Below are 20184 nucleotides of genomic sequence, written 5' to 3'. Positions count from 1 at the left end.
CTCAGTCAAAACGTGATTTTTTCTATGTGTATGAATTTATTATTTAACATCTTCATAAAAGATATTTTCTGTGGGTTAAAACTATGAATGAATGATATTTTAATTAATGCATATGATAAATAAAGTAGCCTTTGTATCCACAGTCATTGTGCAGATGGGTGTTTCTTGTGAAAATCAAAGAAAAAAAATGATTGCTTTGAGTTGTAACCTGTGTTCTTTACATATGGTGTTGACAGTGGCTTATTTGTGAAGAAAACAACTTAAAATATGTATTATGCGTGACACAGCAAAAGTTCTAGTGATATGTGTCTGCTCAGTATGACATTATCCTGCAACATTATACTTCATTCATTCATGCATTCATTAATTTATCCTGTGCATTTATCAAGGTATTTATTGCCTTCTACCCTATGCCATGTGCTGTGCTAGATATAGGGTCACTATAGACAAATGCCATGTTCCTGAAATTAACGTAAGTTCCTGTGTCTAGAACACAGAGAGTGGGGGTGGGGGGGGGGTTTGGTGGGAGACCAGGTAGGACCAGACCACATTGCACCATGAAGGTCCTGTTGAAGGTTTTGGTATTTACCCAAAGAATAGTTCAAAAGAAAACAGGAGACATGATTAAATTTGCATTCTAACATGCAAATAGCTCTGGTTCTAAAATGCAGAAGAACCAGGAGAAGTCCAGAGTTGGGATGCTATTAAATACATCTGATGAGAAACAGCGGTAGTTTGAACTAGGGGTAGAAGCAGTGATGGAAAACTGTGAACGGATTTAAGAAATGTTTATGATCTAAGATTGGTAGAATTTTGTGAAAATATGGATAGGCTCTAGACAGTAATGAGATATGTGGGAGAGAGATGTCAAACAGAATTGTCAGGTTTCTGGATTCTAACATTGGATAATGACACCCTTTGCTGAAACAGACACAAAGCGCTGTAAGAGGATCATGTTAGGGAATGAAACCTTTGGGATGGGTCTAATCTCTTTGTCTTCCCATATCCAAAGTTTATAATGCGTTATTTCTTCTATCATTTTTTTGCCTTATTATAAAAGTAATCTGGTTCATTGCTTTAGAAAAAAGGAAAGAAAGAGAACTACAGAAAAAGACTAAAAAAAAGCTGTTGTTCTATCAATTTTAATAAAGCAGTTATAACTGAAAAAATTGACTAGCTGGTATATGGATATTTTACTTTACTTGAGATTTAATTATTAGAAGACTATACTTGTTTTCAATTTAACTTTTTGAAAAGAGTCTATAATGTAAATCCAAGATAAATGTAAGATGTAATTGCTAAAAGTTATAAAAAAAAAAACTTGTAATTAACCTTAAAACTGGCTAATACTCATTATATTAGAATTTTCTGCTCATTTGGAACAAAGATGAACTACCTTGCATTATCTTCAGAGTCTCCCTATTTATTCAAATTCATTGTTCACATCATACGTTAATACAGCTGGCATTCTGAGAGCTTGTCATGATGCCTCAGGAGAGTGATGACATATTCGGACACACAGAGATTTTTTTTCTAGTTTATATAATGAGATAGTTTACACTTGGGATTTTAAATTGCAGACAAGACTCTAGCTAATGTTCCAATGTTCAATAACTCTATCTTTATTAGGCAATATTGAGTTTTCCAAGACAGGTTTCCCCCGCTATCTGAAAGTAGAGCATTCCCATGAAAGCTTTTGTAAGCTGAAATGGGATAAATCAAAGAAGCAATTACCGTTTCATAAAAGCTAAAATGTTCTTCCGAGTCTGTTAGCAAGAACAGGTGTTTATGTAGGACTTTCTTAAAAGCAAAGTGGTGTAAAGTGAACTTTCAGATAGTGGGGGAAACCAGTATATTTTATACACAGTGGTTCTTTAGTAAAATCATGAAGTGTGTCATTTAGGAGATGTATGACATCTTGAATAAAGGAAAATCAGACAAAAATAAATACAGATGACAAAGCATACAACCAATTTTCTTTTGTTTTACATCTGGCCATAGTTTGAGTGATTTCTTTTTTTTTAAGCCTTATTTATTTATTTTTGAGGGGTAGGGGAGGGGCAGAAAGAGGGAAAGAGAGAGAGAGAATCCCAAGCAGGTTCTGCATTGTCAACACAGAGACTGACCTGGGGCTTGAACCCATAAACCGTGATATCATGACCTGAGCCAAAATCAACAGCTGGATATTTAACAGACTGAGCCACCCAGATGCCCCCATAGTTTGAGTAATTTCATTGACCCTTTAGCTTTCAATCAAAAAGACTAACAGAAAACTTATTCAATAATAGATTCAATTCCTCAGAACACACAGTATTTACAGTGGATAAAATTTAGTGCCTTCAGAATTCTAGGCTTGGATTTTTTTTTCTTTTTTTACTATGTCTCATACCTAACTTACAATACTACCAACTTTCTGACAGTCACTCAGTTGTAGAATGTGGTAAAAGGCATAGGGGGATGGGACAGCTAAGTGGTGTTTAAGATCTGTTGTTGATTTGTTGAGAAATATTAATATTATTTTAAAAATTTTTAAATTAAGAGAGAGTTTCTTTGGAGCAAGTTTAGAGTTCTGGATATTATTTCTGTTGAAGAAAGAATATAACAATTTTAATTATGAGGAAAAATTCATTTTTTCCTTAGCTGTCATGCTTTTTTCTTTTTTTAATTGAACACCTATGATCTGCCAAACTCTACTACGAAAGAACAAAAAGGAAAGAAGAGAGCCCGTACCTTAAAGAAGCTTGTAGTCTAGCAGACAAGAGAAATAATCAAACACATAATTAAGATGTAATTTGACGTACGTTCCTAGAGGAGCATACATTTTATGGAACTCCAAACAGGTAGCCCAAATTTCAGCTGGGGAAGGAGACCGTGTTACCCTAGGAGTATCTTCAAGTTGCATATGATAGAATTCTGATTCTGACTCAGCCAAATTTGGATGTATTTGCTCACCTAACTGAGCAACTGCTCTCACATCTACTTGGGATGGACTATTCCTATCGAGTACAAGAAACTGTGGCAAGATAGGGACAGTGCCCTCCATTTTAGTAGACTTGAGAAGTGGTCAAGTTTCTCACCTCCGTCTCTTCTCCTGCTCTGTCGGGCATCAATTTCAGAGCCCAGAAGCAAGGGATGGAAAGACCAAGAACCAAGAGTCTTTTCAGTGATTGGAGGCCCAAAAGGCTGTGTTGTTTGTATACTGGCATGGCTGGTTGAGTCAAGGAATTTATTATAGTTGGAAGTCACTTTGGATAGCAATTTTCAAACCTGGCTGCAGGTTAGAATAATTTCCATAACAACAACAGCAACAACAACAACAACAATGAAGTCAACAAATTAAATAGAAATTTCTGATGATGGAGCTCCAGTACGGGTATTTTAAAATATTTTTTGGATATGGAAAGGGAAAGAAACTTTGTGGTTGTTCTAGTCCCAGATGGTGTAGAGATGGCTTGCTTACAGAGGAAAGGGCACAGGCACGATTCTGTAAAGAACAGTGACCAGAGCAAATATCATTCTTGTGAGTAGGATGCTCCTCAATGTTTTGCTCTAAGGCAGTGACCTCAGCATGAAGGTTGGAGCAACCCTCAAAGACAAGAGGCTAAGAGCTTGGGGAGATGGCAGTTTGCAAGACATCTTCAAGAAATAACACTTACATGATCTTGTCTTTATTTATATTCCCAGTCTGATATAATCATGAAGAAATGGCTATCACATTTGCACATTTTTTACTTATACTGTGAAAGAGTACATTCTCCAAAGGTAAAGTATTTTACTCACCATTGGATTCCCATACCTAGCTGACACAACATACTGGACACAGTAAATGACAATTAGATGAATGAATTTAGTGCTATCATAGCATGATCTCAAATTTTCTATCCTATAGTTAAAAGGATTTATTAGAAAACCTATAGGATTTTCTATTTTTGAGAATAGAAGACCTACCAAAATATGTACTTCTATAATATTTCTGTTTTCAGAGGTAGCAACTCAGAAGCAAGTTATATTTCAAGATTGACCAGACAATCTATGGGAATGGAAACAATGAAATTCATATCCATGCATATTCATTTTAAAAAAATCAAAGGACCTCCAGCTCAACACATTTTTCTGCTATATTTTTAAATTTTCCCTATGATTTCATCCTAGAAGAGAATAAACAGGAATTATATCTTTCCATATAGTTTATATATTCTGTTAAAAACATTCATGAAACATAACAATATCAGCCCATTAGGAAAAGTCAAGTTTAAAATGCCACATTTGTTGGACATTTGACATGTTTTGTTTTCTGTCGCTTAGTATTCATCTTTAAAATTCATTTTGATAACAGGTCTAATACCAAATACATTTTTTCCTGCTGACTATTGCACACTCTCTCTAGTAATAAAGGTTCTGGATCCAGGCAAGGGCAATTCTTTTGAGGACACATAAGGCAAAAGCTTATAATGCAGTTTACTTGTCCAAAGAGTTCTTGGCTCTGCAGTGTTGACAATAACAGAAATGTGTTTGGACATCCCAAACCCAGTCAGATATGACTAGGAAGACAATGAAAGGAACAGATGGATATCTTTACAAAGCTACAATTTCTGAGCCAAATTGGGGTCATGCCCATTTTGTTCAGGAGATGTGAGAAAGGGAGCAGAAAAGGGTCAGGGAGAAGGACTTAAGGATCTCTGTGTGAAAGCTCCCTCTACAGAATGTTAAAGATTCTGGAAACTAAAACGCATATTATTTCAGGTTTATTATACAGAGAATACTGAAATTTGGAACTCTTGTCTTATGGATAATATACCACATTTAAAGGCAAGCAAACTAACCAACTTTGAAGAGTCTATTTCAGCACATAAAATGTGAGTTCTTCATTATTAAGATATATTTTCCTCTAAAAGAAAAGAATAATTGAACTAGCAAGATAAACCCTATGTCCTAAGACTTCTTTGGAGTTTGGGGACATTTTAATGAGAATTCTATCATGGATCATTCAATCTCCCTATCTTGTTGTTCATAATGATACTTTCATATCCGTGCAATTAAACTTGTATGCCAATATAATATAGGAGTGGTGAAAGATTCTCAAGTGCACTGATTTTTTTAATTGTGGTAAAATATACATAACATAAATTTTATAATATTAACCATTTTAAATATACAATTCAGTGGCATTAAATACATTTACATCTGTCACTACCGTCCATCTCCAGAACTTTTTCATCAACTGAAAATGAAACTCTATATCCATTAAACAATAACTGTTCATTACTCCATTTCCCCAGTCCCCAGTAATCACTATTTTTTTAATGTTTATTTATTTTTGAGAGAGACAGAGACAGAGCTTGAGCGGGGGAGGGGCAGAGAGAGAGGGAGACGCAGAATCCGAAGCAGGCTCCAGGCTCAGCTCGGAGCCCAATGCGGGGCTCAAACCCACCTACCGTGAGATCATGACCTGAGCTGAAGTCGGACGCCCAACTGACTGAGACACCCAGGCGTCCCCCTAGTAATCGCTATTATACTATTATACTATCTCTAGGAATTTGACTATTCTAGGCACCTTGTAAGTAGAATCCTGCAATATTTGTACTTTTGTGTCTAATTTATTTTGTTTAGCATAATAGCTTCAGGGTTCATCCATGCTGTAGTATGTTTCAGAATTTCATCCTTATGGCTGAATAGTGTTCCACTGTATGTACTTACCGTATTTGGTACACCCATTTATCTGTCAGTGGACATTTGAACTATTTCTACCTTTTGGCTACTGTGACTATTGCTGCAATGAACATTGGTGTACACTTATCTGTTTGAGTGTATGTTTTCAATTCTTTTTTACCTAAAAGTGACATTGCTGGATTATATGATAACTCTATGTTTAAGTTTTTGAGGAACCATCATACTGTCTTCCACAGTAGCTGCACTATTTTGCATTCTTACCAGCAATGCCTAAGAGTCCCAATTTCTTCACATCGTTGCCAACACTTTTTATTCCCTTCCCTTCGCTCTTTCCTTCCTTCCTTTCTTCTTCTTTTCTTTTGATAATAGCCATCCTAATGGGTATGAAATAGTATATTTTTGTAGTTTTCATTTTCATTTCCCTAATGACTAGTGATGTTGAGTGTCTTTTACTGTGTTTATTGGCTTTTGTATCACTTCTTTGGAGAAATGTCTGTTAAACCCACTTTTGAATTGGGTTGGTTTTTTTGTTTTTGCTTTTGGTTACTGAGTAGCAGCATTTCTTTATGTATTGTGGATATTAATCCCTTATTGGATATATTATTTGCAAATATTTTCTTTCATTCTGTGCATTGCCTTTTCACTCTCTTAATAGTTGTCTTTTGACACACAAAAGTTTGGCTTGTGATAAAGCCCAGTCAATCTATATTTCTTCTGCTGCCTGTGCTTTTGATGTTATATTCAAGAAATTATCGTCAAACCCAATGTAAGAATTTTTTAAATGTGTTTACATAGTATTGAAAAGAGTTGATTAACTTCTCTCTCCACTCTTTTAGTTATACTTTTTTCATCCTCTTAATCACACAAAGGATATATAGAACTATCAGCCAGGTTACTAAAATAATTCCTTAGTTTATAAGCCATGCTTATAATACAGTAATTAAACCTGTACTGGTATATGACTATTCTTTCTCTCTTTTAGTAACTCTTCTGAGATTCAAATTCAAAAAGTATCGAAAGCAAAGAATTGCCCAGATTTTCTGTATTTATACTAATGACAGCAATAATAGCAAGGAATTGATCTAAGCACTTTCCCTATGTTAATTTTTTTACTCTTCAATTGATCCATTTTTTTCTTACAACTATAATTATCATCATCATTACTATCCTCCTCCTCATCTTTATTTTAGAATTGAAGAAACTGAGGCACAGGGAGATTAAGTAACTTGGCAGAGGTCACACAGGAAATGGTAGAGCCCAGATCCAAAGCAAGCAGTATATGCTCCTACTGTTCCTCTATGCTGTCTTCTTTCAATAATGAAATTAGCAGTCAAAGAAGCACAGACATGAGATTTTTATCATGTTACTCACCCCAACATAAACCTTTAATGGAGCTCTAGTCCCTGTGGGAAAAAGTAAGGCCTATGTTCTTCGACTCGCATTCAAGATTCTTCAAAATCTGGCTCCAATTTTCATCACCTACTTCTTTCCAACATCATCTGCTAATAAGTTAAGCTAATAAGCTTACACTATAAAACTTGTTTCTGATGCTATTGCTCATATCATTTCTGACAACTAAGTTTATTTTCATCTCTCCAACTTTATCAATTGATATCCTATCCATTTTAGAAATTTGGCTCACATCTTAGGAATCTGGCTCTGTCATCGCAATATTTTTCTTCTAAATCCAGATACAGGTATCCTTTACCTCCTTTTCATTTACTGCAAATGCAACCCACTTGTTTGCACGTGCATTCTTTCATTCAATCACTAAATAGTACTTTTCAAATATCAGCTTTCTTCAAGGTTATTTATGTATATGACGTATTGATGCTACTAGATTATAAAGTCTTACTAGGTAGGCACATGTGGTTTCCACTTTTATATTTTCCATGGTGCCTCACATAGGAGGAATCTAATGAATACAATGGACTGATTCATCGATAAGCTGAATTATATACCCAAACTAAGTTGTTTTTATGAGACATTATTACTACGAAGATAAACCCTCTTTTTTCAGAAGCTCCTATAATGGTCAATGAGAAACTAAAGACTAGAAAAGGAAACTCATATATTTATTGACTACTCTATACTACAATAGGCATCAATCTAACTAGAAGAAAAGATACAAGATAATAAAATCCTGATTTTTGAATGAATGGTGGGCATTGTGGGCATTATAGATACAAAAACTTTTTTTAACAAAAATATTTTATTAATCTGACTGATGCAGTTAGAGTTATCTTTAGAATAGTGTACTAGGGTTAAGTGTAAAGAATTAACGAAAAGCAACACAAAGAGCAAATAATATTAAAAACGGAAGTAACTTGAGTATTGAGAAGATTTTTCAACAATTATAATGCAATTTCTAAAACAAGCTAGTGATCAAGTTTCTCAAATCTTTAAACCTTCCCAAGAATCCTACTTATTCATCCCTAGATAATGAAGATAACATCTACTTCAAAACATTTTTTTTAACATTTATTAATTTTCGAGAGAGAAGAGCACGAGTGGGGGAGGGGCAGAGAGCGAGGGAGACACAGAATCCAAAGCAGGCTCCAGGCTCTGAGCTGTCAGCACAGAACCCAATGCGGGGCCTGAACCCACAAACCGTGAGGTCATGACCTGAGCCGAAGTCAGGTGTTCAACCGACTGAGCCACACAGGCATCTACTTTTAAAGATGAAAGAATGATATTCATCCTGCGTAAGTGTTTTCACTTTCCATCAACAAAGTCTTATTTTATGTCTCTAATTTTGGCTGCCTAGAAAATGTGACTTGTCCTGACAGCTTCCAGAAGAGCTAGCTGTGTGGTGAGTGAAAAAAAATCACACAACTTTCAGTCATGGGAGCCGAATTCCAGTAAGAGACGATCAAGCTCTCAGGTATTTGATTAGAGGACCCTCCAGCTGGGAGGTATGGTGGCCAGGTCCGTGGTGGTAGCAGTGGGTGAAGTGAACCTGTTAGAAGAGGTTGAAGGCTGACCGTACATGCGTGGAGCTTAAATGCTACGCCAGTTAGCTTACCTGGGAAATGGTGAAATTAGCCCAAGCTTTAAAGCTGTACGAGAAAATGATCAGATTTCTGTTTTGAAAAAGGTAGGGCTGCGTCTGGACTGTTGGCAGCAGAGCTCTCCAGCTGGGCCCTGCAGGCTCAGAGCCACCAGACCACACCCTGCTGAAGGCTTGGAGTTCGGGTCTGACTCAGGCGCTGGCCCAGAGTTCAGTCTGCCCACATGCCCAGTGAGGAGGCTGCCTCTCCCGTGCTGCCCCGGAATCCCCAGAACAACTCTGGAATGAGAGGAGTCAAATGTCAGGAAGAGACGCCCATCGTGGAGATGACAAAAGGAAAACACAGCTGAAAATCACTCAGGAGCAGACGAAGAACACCAGCTCCTGGAGGCTCCAACTGTTGCCTGGACAATCCAGATCTGCAATTATTAAGAACACATGTGGCAACATCAAAAGGTCAGCGCACACACACTCCTTCATGATGGGCCACGACTAGAGGAAGATACTCGAGAAATGTTCACAAGAATAATGAAGAGGGCTTTGGGAGATTGAGGACCCCCAGACAGCACCTCCTTTTCCAACTGGCCCTGCCTTTTCCCAGCTGCCTCGTGTAGCGCAGCAGAGAGGCCTGCAAGGCTCTGCATGGAGAGAAGACCCCTGGGCTCCCTTGGGCGGGGCGGGGGAGTACTTTCCAAGCCAGGTTTGTGGCGCTTGAAAAACAAAGCAAAACAAAACAATAAATTATGTAAAATCAGAGAGAGACGGAGATGGAGAGGGAATGGAATGGGAAAGGAGGAAAAACTATGATGGAAATGGAGAGGATAAATTTGAGAGATGGGACAGGAAAAGTTAGGTTACTGAACTACCGTATCGAGCCCCATTATTGGGAGATAATGGTGATGCCTGAACCAAAAGAGTGAATGAAGGGGAAGAAAAAGAGAAAAGACAGTTTGTTTTAATTTGTTTTCTAGTTAAATTATTGAATTAATTTGAACAATTACCATTGATGTGCATATTTAAAGCTTACTTTCTTTTTTCCCCCATTTTTATCTTTTGTCTCATATTTGCTAAACAGTTTTCTTTTTTGATTCAAGTATAGTTGACACACAATGTTACATTAGTTTCAGGTGTAGAAAATAGTCATTCCACAAGTCTGTGCATCATACTGTGCTCATTGCCAAGAGCTAGAGAGAAGAGTTCTTCTAAGATCTTTATGTGGGACTAAAACCAATTTCGAATGTTGAGGGGAAAATCCCATGTTACCACTAAATATCTAAATATTCTTCTTAAAATTGAAATCCTCAAATAAAGGTTGGTGTATGCTATGAATAAATTTCCTTTAGGTTCTAATCCCAGTATTTCAGGTACAAACTAGGCCTGAGACCTTGGCCCGTCACCTCCTTTGGATGCTGTTTTCTAAGTATTTGAAATAAGGGGCCTGACATAGAAGGTCTCTAATTTCTAGCTAAAATTCATTAGAAATCTGTTAATTTCTAGCTAAAATCCATTAGCAATCTGTTTTAAATTTAAAGTTTGATTTTTCTAAGTCTTAGGTTGTCTTCTCGTAGCAGGCTCTCACGTCTGGAAAGTGAAAAGTAAATGCCTCAGTTCTCCAATGGTATCTTTCAATTACAGGCCAGAAATGAGACATTATGAGATGCTGTAGAAACTATTTTGTGAAAGTTCTATACACTTTTTGTCCACATTCTTCTTATTTGTAAGCATAGCATGATTCTCATTATATACATCGGGGCTGGTAGGAGAAGGTAAAAAGTGTAGTGAAGTCACACAAAGAGACGGGAGAGGGACATACCTATAAACAGGCAAAGTACTAACAGTGATAGAGCTGCAGCACAGAAGCTGTGAGGGAATGAATGAAAGATAGATAAATGATCGTCCAAGTACTTATCGAGGCAAACATTTGGTACATAATTTGTTTTTGATACAATTGTAATGAATGTCATTCTTCTCTACGGAACCACACGCCAGATCTTTAGCACATCGCTGCTTGGTGCCCAGTGGGCAGCGAGTGCCCGATTGCCAATGCCACTTTTTAGCGCATGTTCATCTGCAGGATATTAAACAGATTGCCGTCCTTTTGATGTTTGTGAATATGAGTAGTAAATACCATATGATAGGACTCAATAGATTTGTTTCAGGAAAAAGAAAAAGACAAAGAGGAGGACAAAGAATGGAAGGAAGAGGAGGAGGAGGAGGGGGAGGAAGAAACTTCTCTCTCTTCTGGAAATGAAGAGATCAACTGAGTGAGTCTGAAAGCATATCAGTGCTATGGAGGTGAGTAGCAAGGTTTATATCTAGAAAAGAATGGTACAGCTACTAATGCACCTCTGAATTTCTGTCATGATTCATGACTAGGGAAATGGCTCCCCAAAGAGTTTGTAAACATTATATTTTTCAGGACTATAGAAAGTCCCTGGAGAATAAAGAATGGTTTTTATTGTAGTTCAGAATCTTTCAGAATGTGCCCAGTTTAGGTGGCCACAAAAATCGCATGCGTGTATGAGTGTGTGAGTGTGCACCAAATTATTTGTTGGCTAAGACCTAACTCTAACTTTCATAAAAGATTCATAAACTATCCCTTTGACTTTCATCTTGTTAAAAGTCAAAGTTGTTTGAGGTAGACGAAGTCCAAGAAAAGCTCTATCAGTTCCGTGAGGCTAAAGGAACATTAGATTACAAAAATTTAGATCTTAATCTTGCTCCTAATGTGTTTCTGCTTTAAAGTTTTCACTTATTCGTGTTAGAAGATGTTGGACTAGATGTCTCTCAAGGCCTTTCCAGCTCCAGGCTCTTCTGACACTGTGAAAGTAGTCTTGGAGTTTTCTTTGAAAACATTGCTTTTCAAAAATACTGAATTCTATGTAAGTAATCATATTCCCACAGGATTTAGCTCTTAAAATGTAAAACTATATATATTTTTTTGGTTTGGGAAGGTGATTTTCTTGTGTTTTGGGTTTTTTCTTCCCTCAAAGTTCTTCACTGTGAAACTGAGCTGATAGTAGATACCCATGGCCTATTTGAAATAGAGTTAAAGAGAAGTGATTAGCTTATTCAGTGAAATACACTTGAAGGCAGACAAAAATTATCTTATAACCAGAGATAGAGAGCAAGAGCCAAATCACAGCTTCCTGCTCCAGGATGTGCTCCCATCCTCTGCTCTGGTAATTTGGCTAAATCCATACAAAGGTAGCAATAGGGAGGTACAGTTATGTACATCGGCCACATCAGTTCAGAGAACAAGCTAGACAAATTGGTCATCCTTATTTGCAATCCCTAGAAAGTTTTTGGCTTGGTTTTTGCTTAACTCATTTTTGAAGCTACTGCTACAGACATATACTAAGTGTCTCTGTATTATTTTTGGCTTTGTAAATGTTTTGCACACGTGGATTTTCTATAACACTTGAAAAACATATTTTAATATCTGAATGTAAAAAAGATTCATGGGTTGTTTACAATAAAATGAAATTCATAGTTTAATAAAGGATTAACATGGGGCCCCTGAGTGGCTCAGTTGGTTAAGCATCCAACTTGATTTTGTCTCAGGTCATGATCTTGCAGTTTGTGAGACTGAGCCCTGAGACAGACTCTGTGCTGACAGTGCTGCGCCTGCTTGGGATTCTCTCCTCTCTCTCTCTCTCTCTCTCTCTCTCTTTTCTCTCTCTCTCTTTGCCCCTCCTCCATACATGCTCTTTCTCTCTCTCTCTCAAAATAAATAAATAAACTTAAAAAATAAGGGATTAACACACTTTTATCATTCTGTACTTTTCCCACCAAAGGTCAAGGTCTCTTTTTTATTTTTATTTTTATAAAATAAATCAGCTTGTTGAGGGCTGGAATGACAATGAACTGTAATGTATGCTAAACACATAGAAGACAAGGATCACGTACAATTTTTCCAAGGCTCAAATAAATTGGGCTGTAAAAGTTGTTGATGGAAACTCTGGGGGAATATTTAAACATTAAGTTTATTAAGTTTATTCGTTTTGTTTTGATTGAAACAATCAGAATAGATAGAGAGCTGTCATTTTAGTGGGAGGTTAAAATAAGCGACTGACTGAGAGTATATTGTATTTACTCCAGACTTTGCTGAAAGATTACACTAGGGGATCTTATTAGTTCATATGATTTTAAAAAAGGACACAGAAACAAATTTTCCATATCTAACAGTCGTAGAGTTGGTGCATAATGTCCCATCTAAATGGGGATTGTTTAATGTAGCATTTATACTTAGGCATTGAGAACAAGGGCTTACCAGTGAGGGAAACAATAGCTTTCCTGTAAGATTATGGATATTAATATCAAATTGATAAGACAAGCACCAGAAATTAGGCACCAACAGATAAGAATTTAGAATTCTCTATGGGGCCAGGAGGAAAAGTGGGTTATCCTTCTAAGTCTGATGTATATGGCTGCCACTCCAGTAGCTAAGGTAGAAGTGATTTAGTGGTTTGGAGCTGTTTACATGGATACTACATAGGGTGTCTTTAAACTAGATTTAATAGTACAGCTTGTTTCTCTTTGGATATCTTTAACGTTCCTTTCCCTTCATGGCCTTTGTTTCTTTTCTTTCTTTTCCTCCTTACTTACCCTGCACCGCCCTGCAAGACTGTCTTTAAATCACAAACTGTTCATCTTTGGAAAACAGAATTAGAATTAGATTCTTTTCATTCTCCTGGTTAGTGTTTGAGCTCATGCTTTCTCACTCACACATATGCCTGACATTAAATGATGGCTTGCTGTTTCATAACATGCATGCGATGAGAACTGATCATCATAATTTAACTATGTAGTTCTGCTTAGTGGCAATATCGAGAAATTATTAATTAGCTAATTTTATAATAGAATATACAGAAGCTCCTTTATAGCCTTGAGGCAGAATACTGTAATTTACCAATATCATATATGTTAAATTATGAAAATGAGACTTATAAAGGCAAAGATATAAAAAAAGGAAAGCTGATAATCACAAGGTTGTAATATTGAAGAGATGAGAATGAGATACTGAATTTGAGGATTTTAGCCTGATTTTCTTATGATATCTTTGTTTGTGACTCTTCATAAGGTCATTTGCCATGGGTCCCAGGCTGAGAATTATGGTCAGATAAATGAAATGGGAAATTAATTTGTTTTAAATGACACTAGACATTATCATGTACTTCTCCAGCCTAATCACACAAATGACTTCAAATAAAGCTCATAGACCTTTCAGAGATAGAAACTGGCACACTCCATGCGAACAGACTGTAGAATCAGTGAGGCTACATCAGTATGCATAATAGAGAAGAGCAAAGAGGAACTTACTTGAGCAAACTTTGGTTCTATTCCTTCAGAGTTTGAAGATACATTTTCCCCTCTTTTTTCAATGTTTTCAGTTATAACTGACATGTAAAGTGTTCAATGTGATTAATTTTGTCAAATATATTCACCTTTGAAGCTATCACCATAATTAATATAATTAACATGTTCATCTTCCCCCCAAATTTTCTTTGTGCCCCTTTGTAATCATGCTTCCTACCCTTCCTGCCAACTCCTCATCCTCCCATTTCCCAGGCAGCCATTGACCTGCTTTCTGTCATTATACAATGGTTCGCATTTTCTAGAATTGTACATACATGGAATCAAACATATGTATATACTATTTTGTCTGGCGCTTTTCACTCAGAATAATTTTGAAATTCATCTATATTGTAGTGTACATGAAGAGTTGCTGAAGGTCTTCTACTGTGTAGACACACCACGGTTTGTTAATCCATTAACCTGTCGGTGGATATTTGAGTTAGGTCTAGATTTGGCTGTAACAAGTAAAGTGATATGAAAAAATCTTTGTATGAACATATGTTTTCATTTCTCTTGGGTAAATATCTAGGATAATATGATAGATGTATATTTAATTTAAAAAACCTGTTAAACTATTTTCTAAGATATTTGCACCATTTTACATCTCTAGCAGACTCAAATAAGAAATTCAGTTCTATATCTTTACCAATACTTGCTATATATCTTTTCAATTTTAGGTATTCTGATCAGCGTGTAGTTGTATCTCATGATTTTTCTTTCTGGTTGATACGGTGAAGTACACTGAGCTTCACGTTCCCCTACTTTGTCATGATGTCTTATTTCTTTTATATATTGTTGAAATAATTTTGCTAAATTTTTGCTTAGAATTTTTGCATCTATATTTACAAACGGTATTGATCTGCAGTTGCTTTTTTCTTGTAATGTCTTTGTCTAGTGTTGGAATCAGAGTAATGCTGTAATCCTGTCCTCATATAATGAGTTTGGAAATGTCCCTTCCTTTTTCAGTTTTCTGGAACAGTTTATTAGAATGGGCATTATTTCTCCATTGTTGAAGCCATTTGGGCTTGGAGTGTTCTTTGGGAGTGGGGAGTAAACTAGAATCTCAGTTTATTTGATATAGGACCAATTCAAGTTTTCTATTTTTTTCTTGAGTTTTGTTAGTTTGTATTTTTCAAAATATTTGCTTATTTCATCTATGTTGTCAAATTTATTGGCATAAAGTTTTCATAGTACTCCTTTATTATCATTTTAAGATATTTATGATCTATTGTGATATCACTCTCTTTCCTGTTATTGGTAATTATTGTCATCTTTCTCTTTTTTCTATTCAATCTGGCTAAAAGTTTATTATTTTGTTGATATCCTAAAATAACCAACTTTTGGTTATATTGAGTTTTGCTATTTTCTGTACCATTGATTATTACTCTCAACTCTTTTTTCTCCTACCTACTTTGTATATAATTTACATTTTATTTCCAGTTTCTTTAGAAGCTGAGATTATTGATTTTAAACCTTGTCTCTCTTCTAATATAGGCTTTTAGTCCTATAAATTTCTCCCTAAGTACTGCTCCAGTAATAACTCATAAAATTTGATATGTTGTATTTTTATTTTCATTGTGTTCCAAATATTTTCTGTTTTCCCTCATTATCTTAGGGTTTATTGAAAAGTTTATTATTCAGTTTCAAAATATTTAGGGATTTTCTAGAACTCTTTTTTTATTGATTTATGATTCCACTGTGCTCAGATAACATTTTTGTATAAAGTTCTTTACATTCATGAAGTCTTGGCTAATGTCCTCAGTGAGGTCTATTTTGGTAAATGCTTCATACGAACTTGAAAAGGGTATATATATTCTATTATTGGGTAGTATTTTCTATTAATGTTAATTCAGTTGTTTGATAGTATTGTTCAAATCTTCTATATCTTATTAAATGTCTACTTGTTCTATCAAACGTTGAGGAGACAATGTTGTGCTTGTAGATTTGCTTTTTCTTTCATTTCTATCAGAATTTGCTTCATGTATTTTGAAGCTCTATTAGGTGCATAAATATTTAGGGTTGTTATGTTTCCTTGATGAATTCACCGCTCTATCATTGCAAATGACCTTGTTTATCACTGGAAACATTATTTGCTCTGAAATTTACTTTCGGATTTTAATATAGCCACTTTGACTTTATTATTATTAGCAGGATATTTTTGTATCCTTTTTCTTTTTAACTATTTTCTTTTTATATCTAAAATGTGTTTCTTGGAAGCAGTATGGTTTTGAGTCTTTATCTAATATGATAATCTTTCTTTGTAATTAAGGGAATTAGACTATTTATATTAATATTCTTATTGATATAGTTACACTTAAATATATTTCTTTGCTATTTTTGCTTTCTTTTACATATGCTTAAAATCCATACTATAGTATTATTTTTATTTGAGCAGTCAATTCTTTTTTTCTATATAAAAATAACATTTATTGTAGTATTCCACAGTGTTTGCTCCCAGCATATATCCAGTTAAGGTAATTAAATAAAAGGGGAAGGTGTAAGAAATATAGTTGAAATCATAAGATATTTCTCAGTGTGTCAACATAAAATATGCATTTAAGTTTCAAATACTGTCTCTTTAAGAAAGAGTTTTTCCTGGTAATAATATGTAAAATCACTGTCCAAATATACAAATGTTTATATTGAAATATTTATGTACCTAATGGAACAAGTAAGACTACTACCCTTCTTATAAGCTTATTTTATAAATGGGTTACTCTATATGAAGTATATGAGAATGTATGTTATACATACTAAATAAATAAAATGGAGAGTTTTTTTTTTTAATGGGAAAGTCTTTTTACTTATAAGATCTACACAGAAGATCATGTAATTAGTGGGACGATGTAAAATGTCTGAAGAATTTTAATTTGGCAAATATTTTCCAGGACAACATCTAAGCTATGAGAATACTAAAAGTCTATTGTAAAAACCTATGTTCCCATTAAACATTCAGAAAGATACTATGGTCTCCCATATATATATATATATATATATATATATATATATATATATATATGAAAGAGGACTTGGGGTGTTTACTAAAAACAACAACAACAACAACAGGAAGCCCCTCAGTTTTAGCAAGCTAGTTACACCTCTTAATCAAGTGTGTGTAGCACAGAGAACCAAATATTTGTCCCTAAGTGTTAGAAAATATTTGACAAAATATTCTACAGACAGAATCTGAATATCCTATATCTTAGAGGGCATGGAGCAGGATTTTATGACAATAGAGGGGGTTAATCCCTAGAGTAGCTGGCCCAACCTTAATGGTTGATGTTAAAAAACACACCACATTTTCTAGTAGGTTTTTTTTCTACTGTAATTTATTCATTTCAAGCCACAGGCCTACTTTTACAGTTCCCTATAAGTTATGTAGTAACTGGTTTACAAATAAAATCAGAGTCTGTAACAGTGTCATCATATTAAGAGACAGAATTGCTGGATCCTTTCATAATATAAAAAGCTCACATCTTGGGAATCCATGGTTGGTATTATTATGGTATACCTGAGATGTATCTTGCTCCAATTAGCATTACCATGCTACTCACTATAAAAAAGCCCAAGGGCAAACTAGAGAAGATAGTAGGATCACTACTTTCAGGAGTCTGAGTTGTAACCCAACCCATTGACTTCATCACAGCTTTCTTCCATGTAGAATAACGAATTTCACATTCTGTGGCCTTGATCTGTGGTTCAAACCGTTCCATAATGACAACTGACAAATCCTCGGGTTTAAGACTCCAAACGCCCACCCCTTCTGCAGCTCCTGCTGCCATGGCAGCTCCCAGTGCGGTTGTTTCGGGCATAGGGGGCTTTATTACTGGAATATGCAGAATGTCTGCTTGTAGTTGCATAAGAACTTTATTGTTGGTCATTTTTCCATCTACCTGCAAATGACGGAGGGGAATTCCACAGTCATGGTTCATGGCATCCAAAATCTCTCGGGTTTGGAAACAAACAGATTCTAGTGCAGCAAAAGCAATATGACTTTTATTGATAAACTGAGTGAGACCACAGATTATTCCTCTTGCAGTGGGCTCCCAATAAGGTGCATATAACCCTGAAAAAGCTGGGACAAAGTAACAGCCATAAGAGGTACCTACATCTCTAGCCAGTACTTCAATTTCTTCTGAGGTGTTTATAATTCCAATATTGTCTCTTAACCAGCGAATAACAGCGCCAGCTATAGCAACAGAACCTTCCAGTGCATAACATGCTGGCTTGTCTCTGCCTAGTTGATAAGCCACTGTGGTCAGAAGGCCATGTTCAGAAAACACACACTTATGACCGGTATTACACAGTAAGAAACAGCCTGTTCCATACGTGTTTTTGGCTTGTCCTTCTTGGAAGCACATTTGCCCTACCAATGCAGCAGACTGGTCCCCCAAGCACCCAGATATTGGCACCCCTTCCAAGGTCCCAGCTTTCATTAGGCCATAGATCTCAGAAGAACTCCATACATTTGGAAGAATGTCCATTGGAATTTCAAAAAAGTCACAAAGCTCTTTATCCCATTCTAAAGAATGGATGTTGAAAAGCATTGTCCTACTTGCATTTGTTACATCTGTACAATGGACACCACCATATACTCCTCCTGTCAAACTCCAGATAAGCCATGAATCAATGGTACCAAAAAGAGCTCTACCTTCTTCAACAGCCTTTTGAACATTTCTCACATTGTCGAGAATCCAACGAAGTTTCACTGCACTGAAGTAAGTGCTAAGTGGAAGGCCTGTCTTGGACTTGACAAAGTTATTATTTTCTGGAATTTTCTTCCTAAGATTTTCAACAGTAGACTGGGTTCTTAGATCAAGCCACACCACAGCATTGTAGAGCGGCTCTCCAGTTAACTTGTCCCAGATTACTGTGGTTTCCCTCTGATTGCTGACACCAATAGCTTTTATGTTGGATATATCAATGTTCAGTTTATCAAGTTTCTCACATGTTCTCTCTATACACTCATAGACAGACTGAAGGATTTCCTTAGGGTCTTGTTCTACCCATCCTTCTTTTGGGAACTCTTGTGTTAATTCCACTTGATGGCAACCAAGTAGATCCGCTGTTTTTGAATTGAAAACCAGAAAGCGAGTGGAATTAGTTCCCTGCACCACTGCCCCCACCAAAGGCCCCACAGCTGCTTTCTTCGGGGCTGCCATGAAATCAGTCGGTCAGCCGTTTCCCGAGTGATTAAAGTGTTCCGGGGGAGGGGCACGCAATACATTAGGAACGTCAAGAGCGTCAGGAGCGTCAGGAACCTGTACGCAGGGGTTGCCTGTGCTCAACCGGAAGCTATGGGGTAACCCTTGACCTTTAACTGGCTATCTGCTCACCCCACCTCTCTGGCCTACACCCTGCCCTCAGCCACTCAATTATCTTCTAAGAAGATTTAAGCTACAAAAAGATCATGTATTTACCTACATAATTACTGTTACCAGTGCTTTTCATTTCATTCTGTGGATTCATGTTTGTGTTACCATTTCCTTTCTGCCTATAAGAGTTCCCTCAACATTTCCTCCAGTGTGGGTCTGCTGGAAATAAATTCTTCCAACTTTACAATGTCTGAGAAGTATTTCATCCTAATATTTAAAGATTTTTTTTTTTTGCATATAGAATTCTATTTTTTAAATTTGAGGACCTTGAAACTATTCTCCACCACCTTCTCTGTTGTGTTGTTTCAGTTGTGAACTTTGCTACCTCCGTATTTTTAAGATGTCTGTTTTCTTTCACTGCCTTTGGTTTTTCTTTAAATCAATAGTTTTTATCAGTTTTATGATGATGTTATATGGTATAGCTTTCTTATTTCTTGTGCCTGGGGCACACTGGGGCTACTTGGATCTGTTGGTTTATAGATCTTATCAAATTTGGAAAACCTTGGGCTATTATTTCTACAAATATGTTTTATTTTCTCTCTCTTCTCTGCTTTAGGAACTTTAATTACACCTATCAGAGTTGTCCCACAGCTCATTATTGTTACCTTCTCTATGGTTCATTTTAGATAGTTTCTATTGCTATGTCTTCAAGTTTACTACTCTTTTCTTCTCCAGTATCTAATGTGCTGTTAATTAATCCTCTGTATTTTTCACCTATACATTGTAATTCTCATTCCCAGAAGTTCAATCAGAGTTTTTAAAATATTTACT

At 36.0% G+C, this 20184-nt stretch overlaps 1 protein-coding gene across 1 annotated transcript; it reads right to left on the bottom strand.

The window, feature by feature from the left end:
* Window positions 1–17347: 17347 nt before the first annotated feature.
* Window positions 17348–19212, bottom strand: GK2 (glycerol kinase 2). Its single transcript, XM_025921835.2, has one exon. It carries the CDS (start codon window positions 19198–19200, stop codon window positions 17539–17541), a length of 1662 nt encoding a protein of 553 aa, XP_025777620.1. The 5' UTR covers window positions 19201–19212; the 3' UTR covers window positions 17348–17538.
* Window positions 19213–20184: the final 972 nt, after the last annotated feature.

This window comes from Puma concolor, chromosome B1, assembly GCF_028749965.1.
Source record: "Puma concolor isolate L17-30 chromosome B1, mPumCon1.1.hap2, whole genome shotgun sequence".
Lineage (NCBI taxonomy): Eukaryota > Metazoa > Chordata > Mammalia > Carnivora > Felidae > Puma > Puma concolor.
This window is presented reverse-complemented; position numbering and strand designations above follow the sequence as displayed.

Excerpts from the sequence above, each read along its gene's own strand:
- GK2 (XM_025921835.2), bottom strand. The coding sequence starts at position 19,200 with ATGGCAGCCCCGAAGAAAGCAGCTGTGGGGCCTTTGGTGGGGGCAGTG.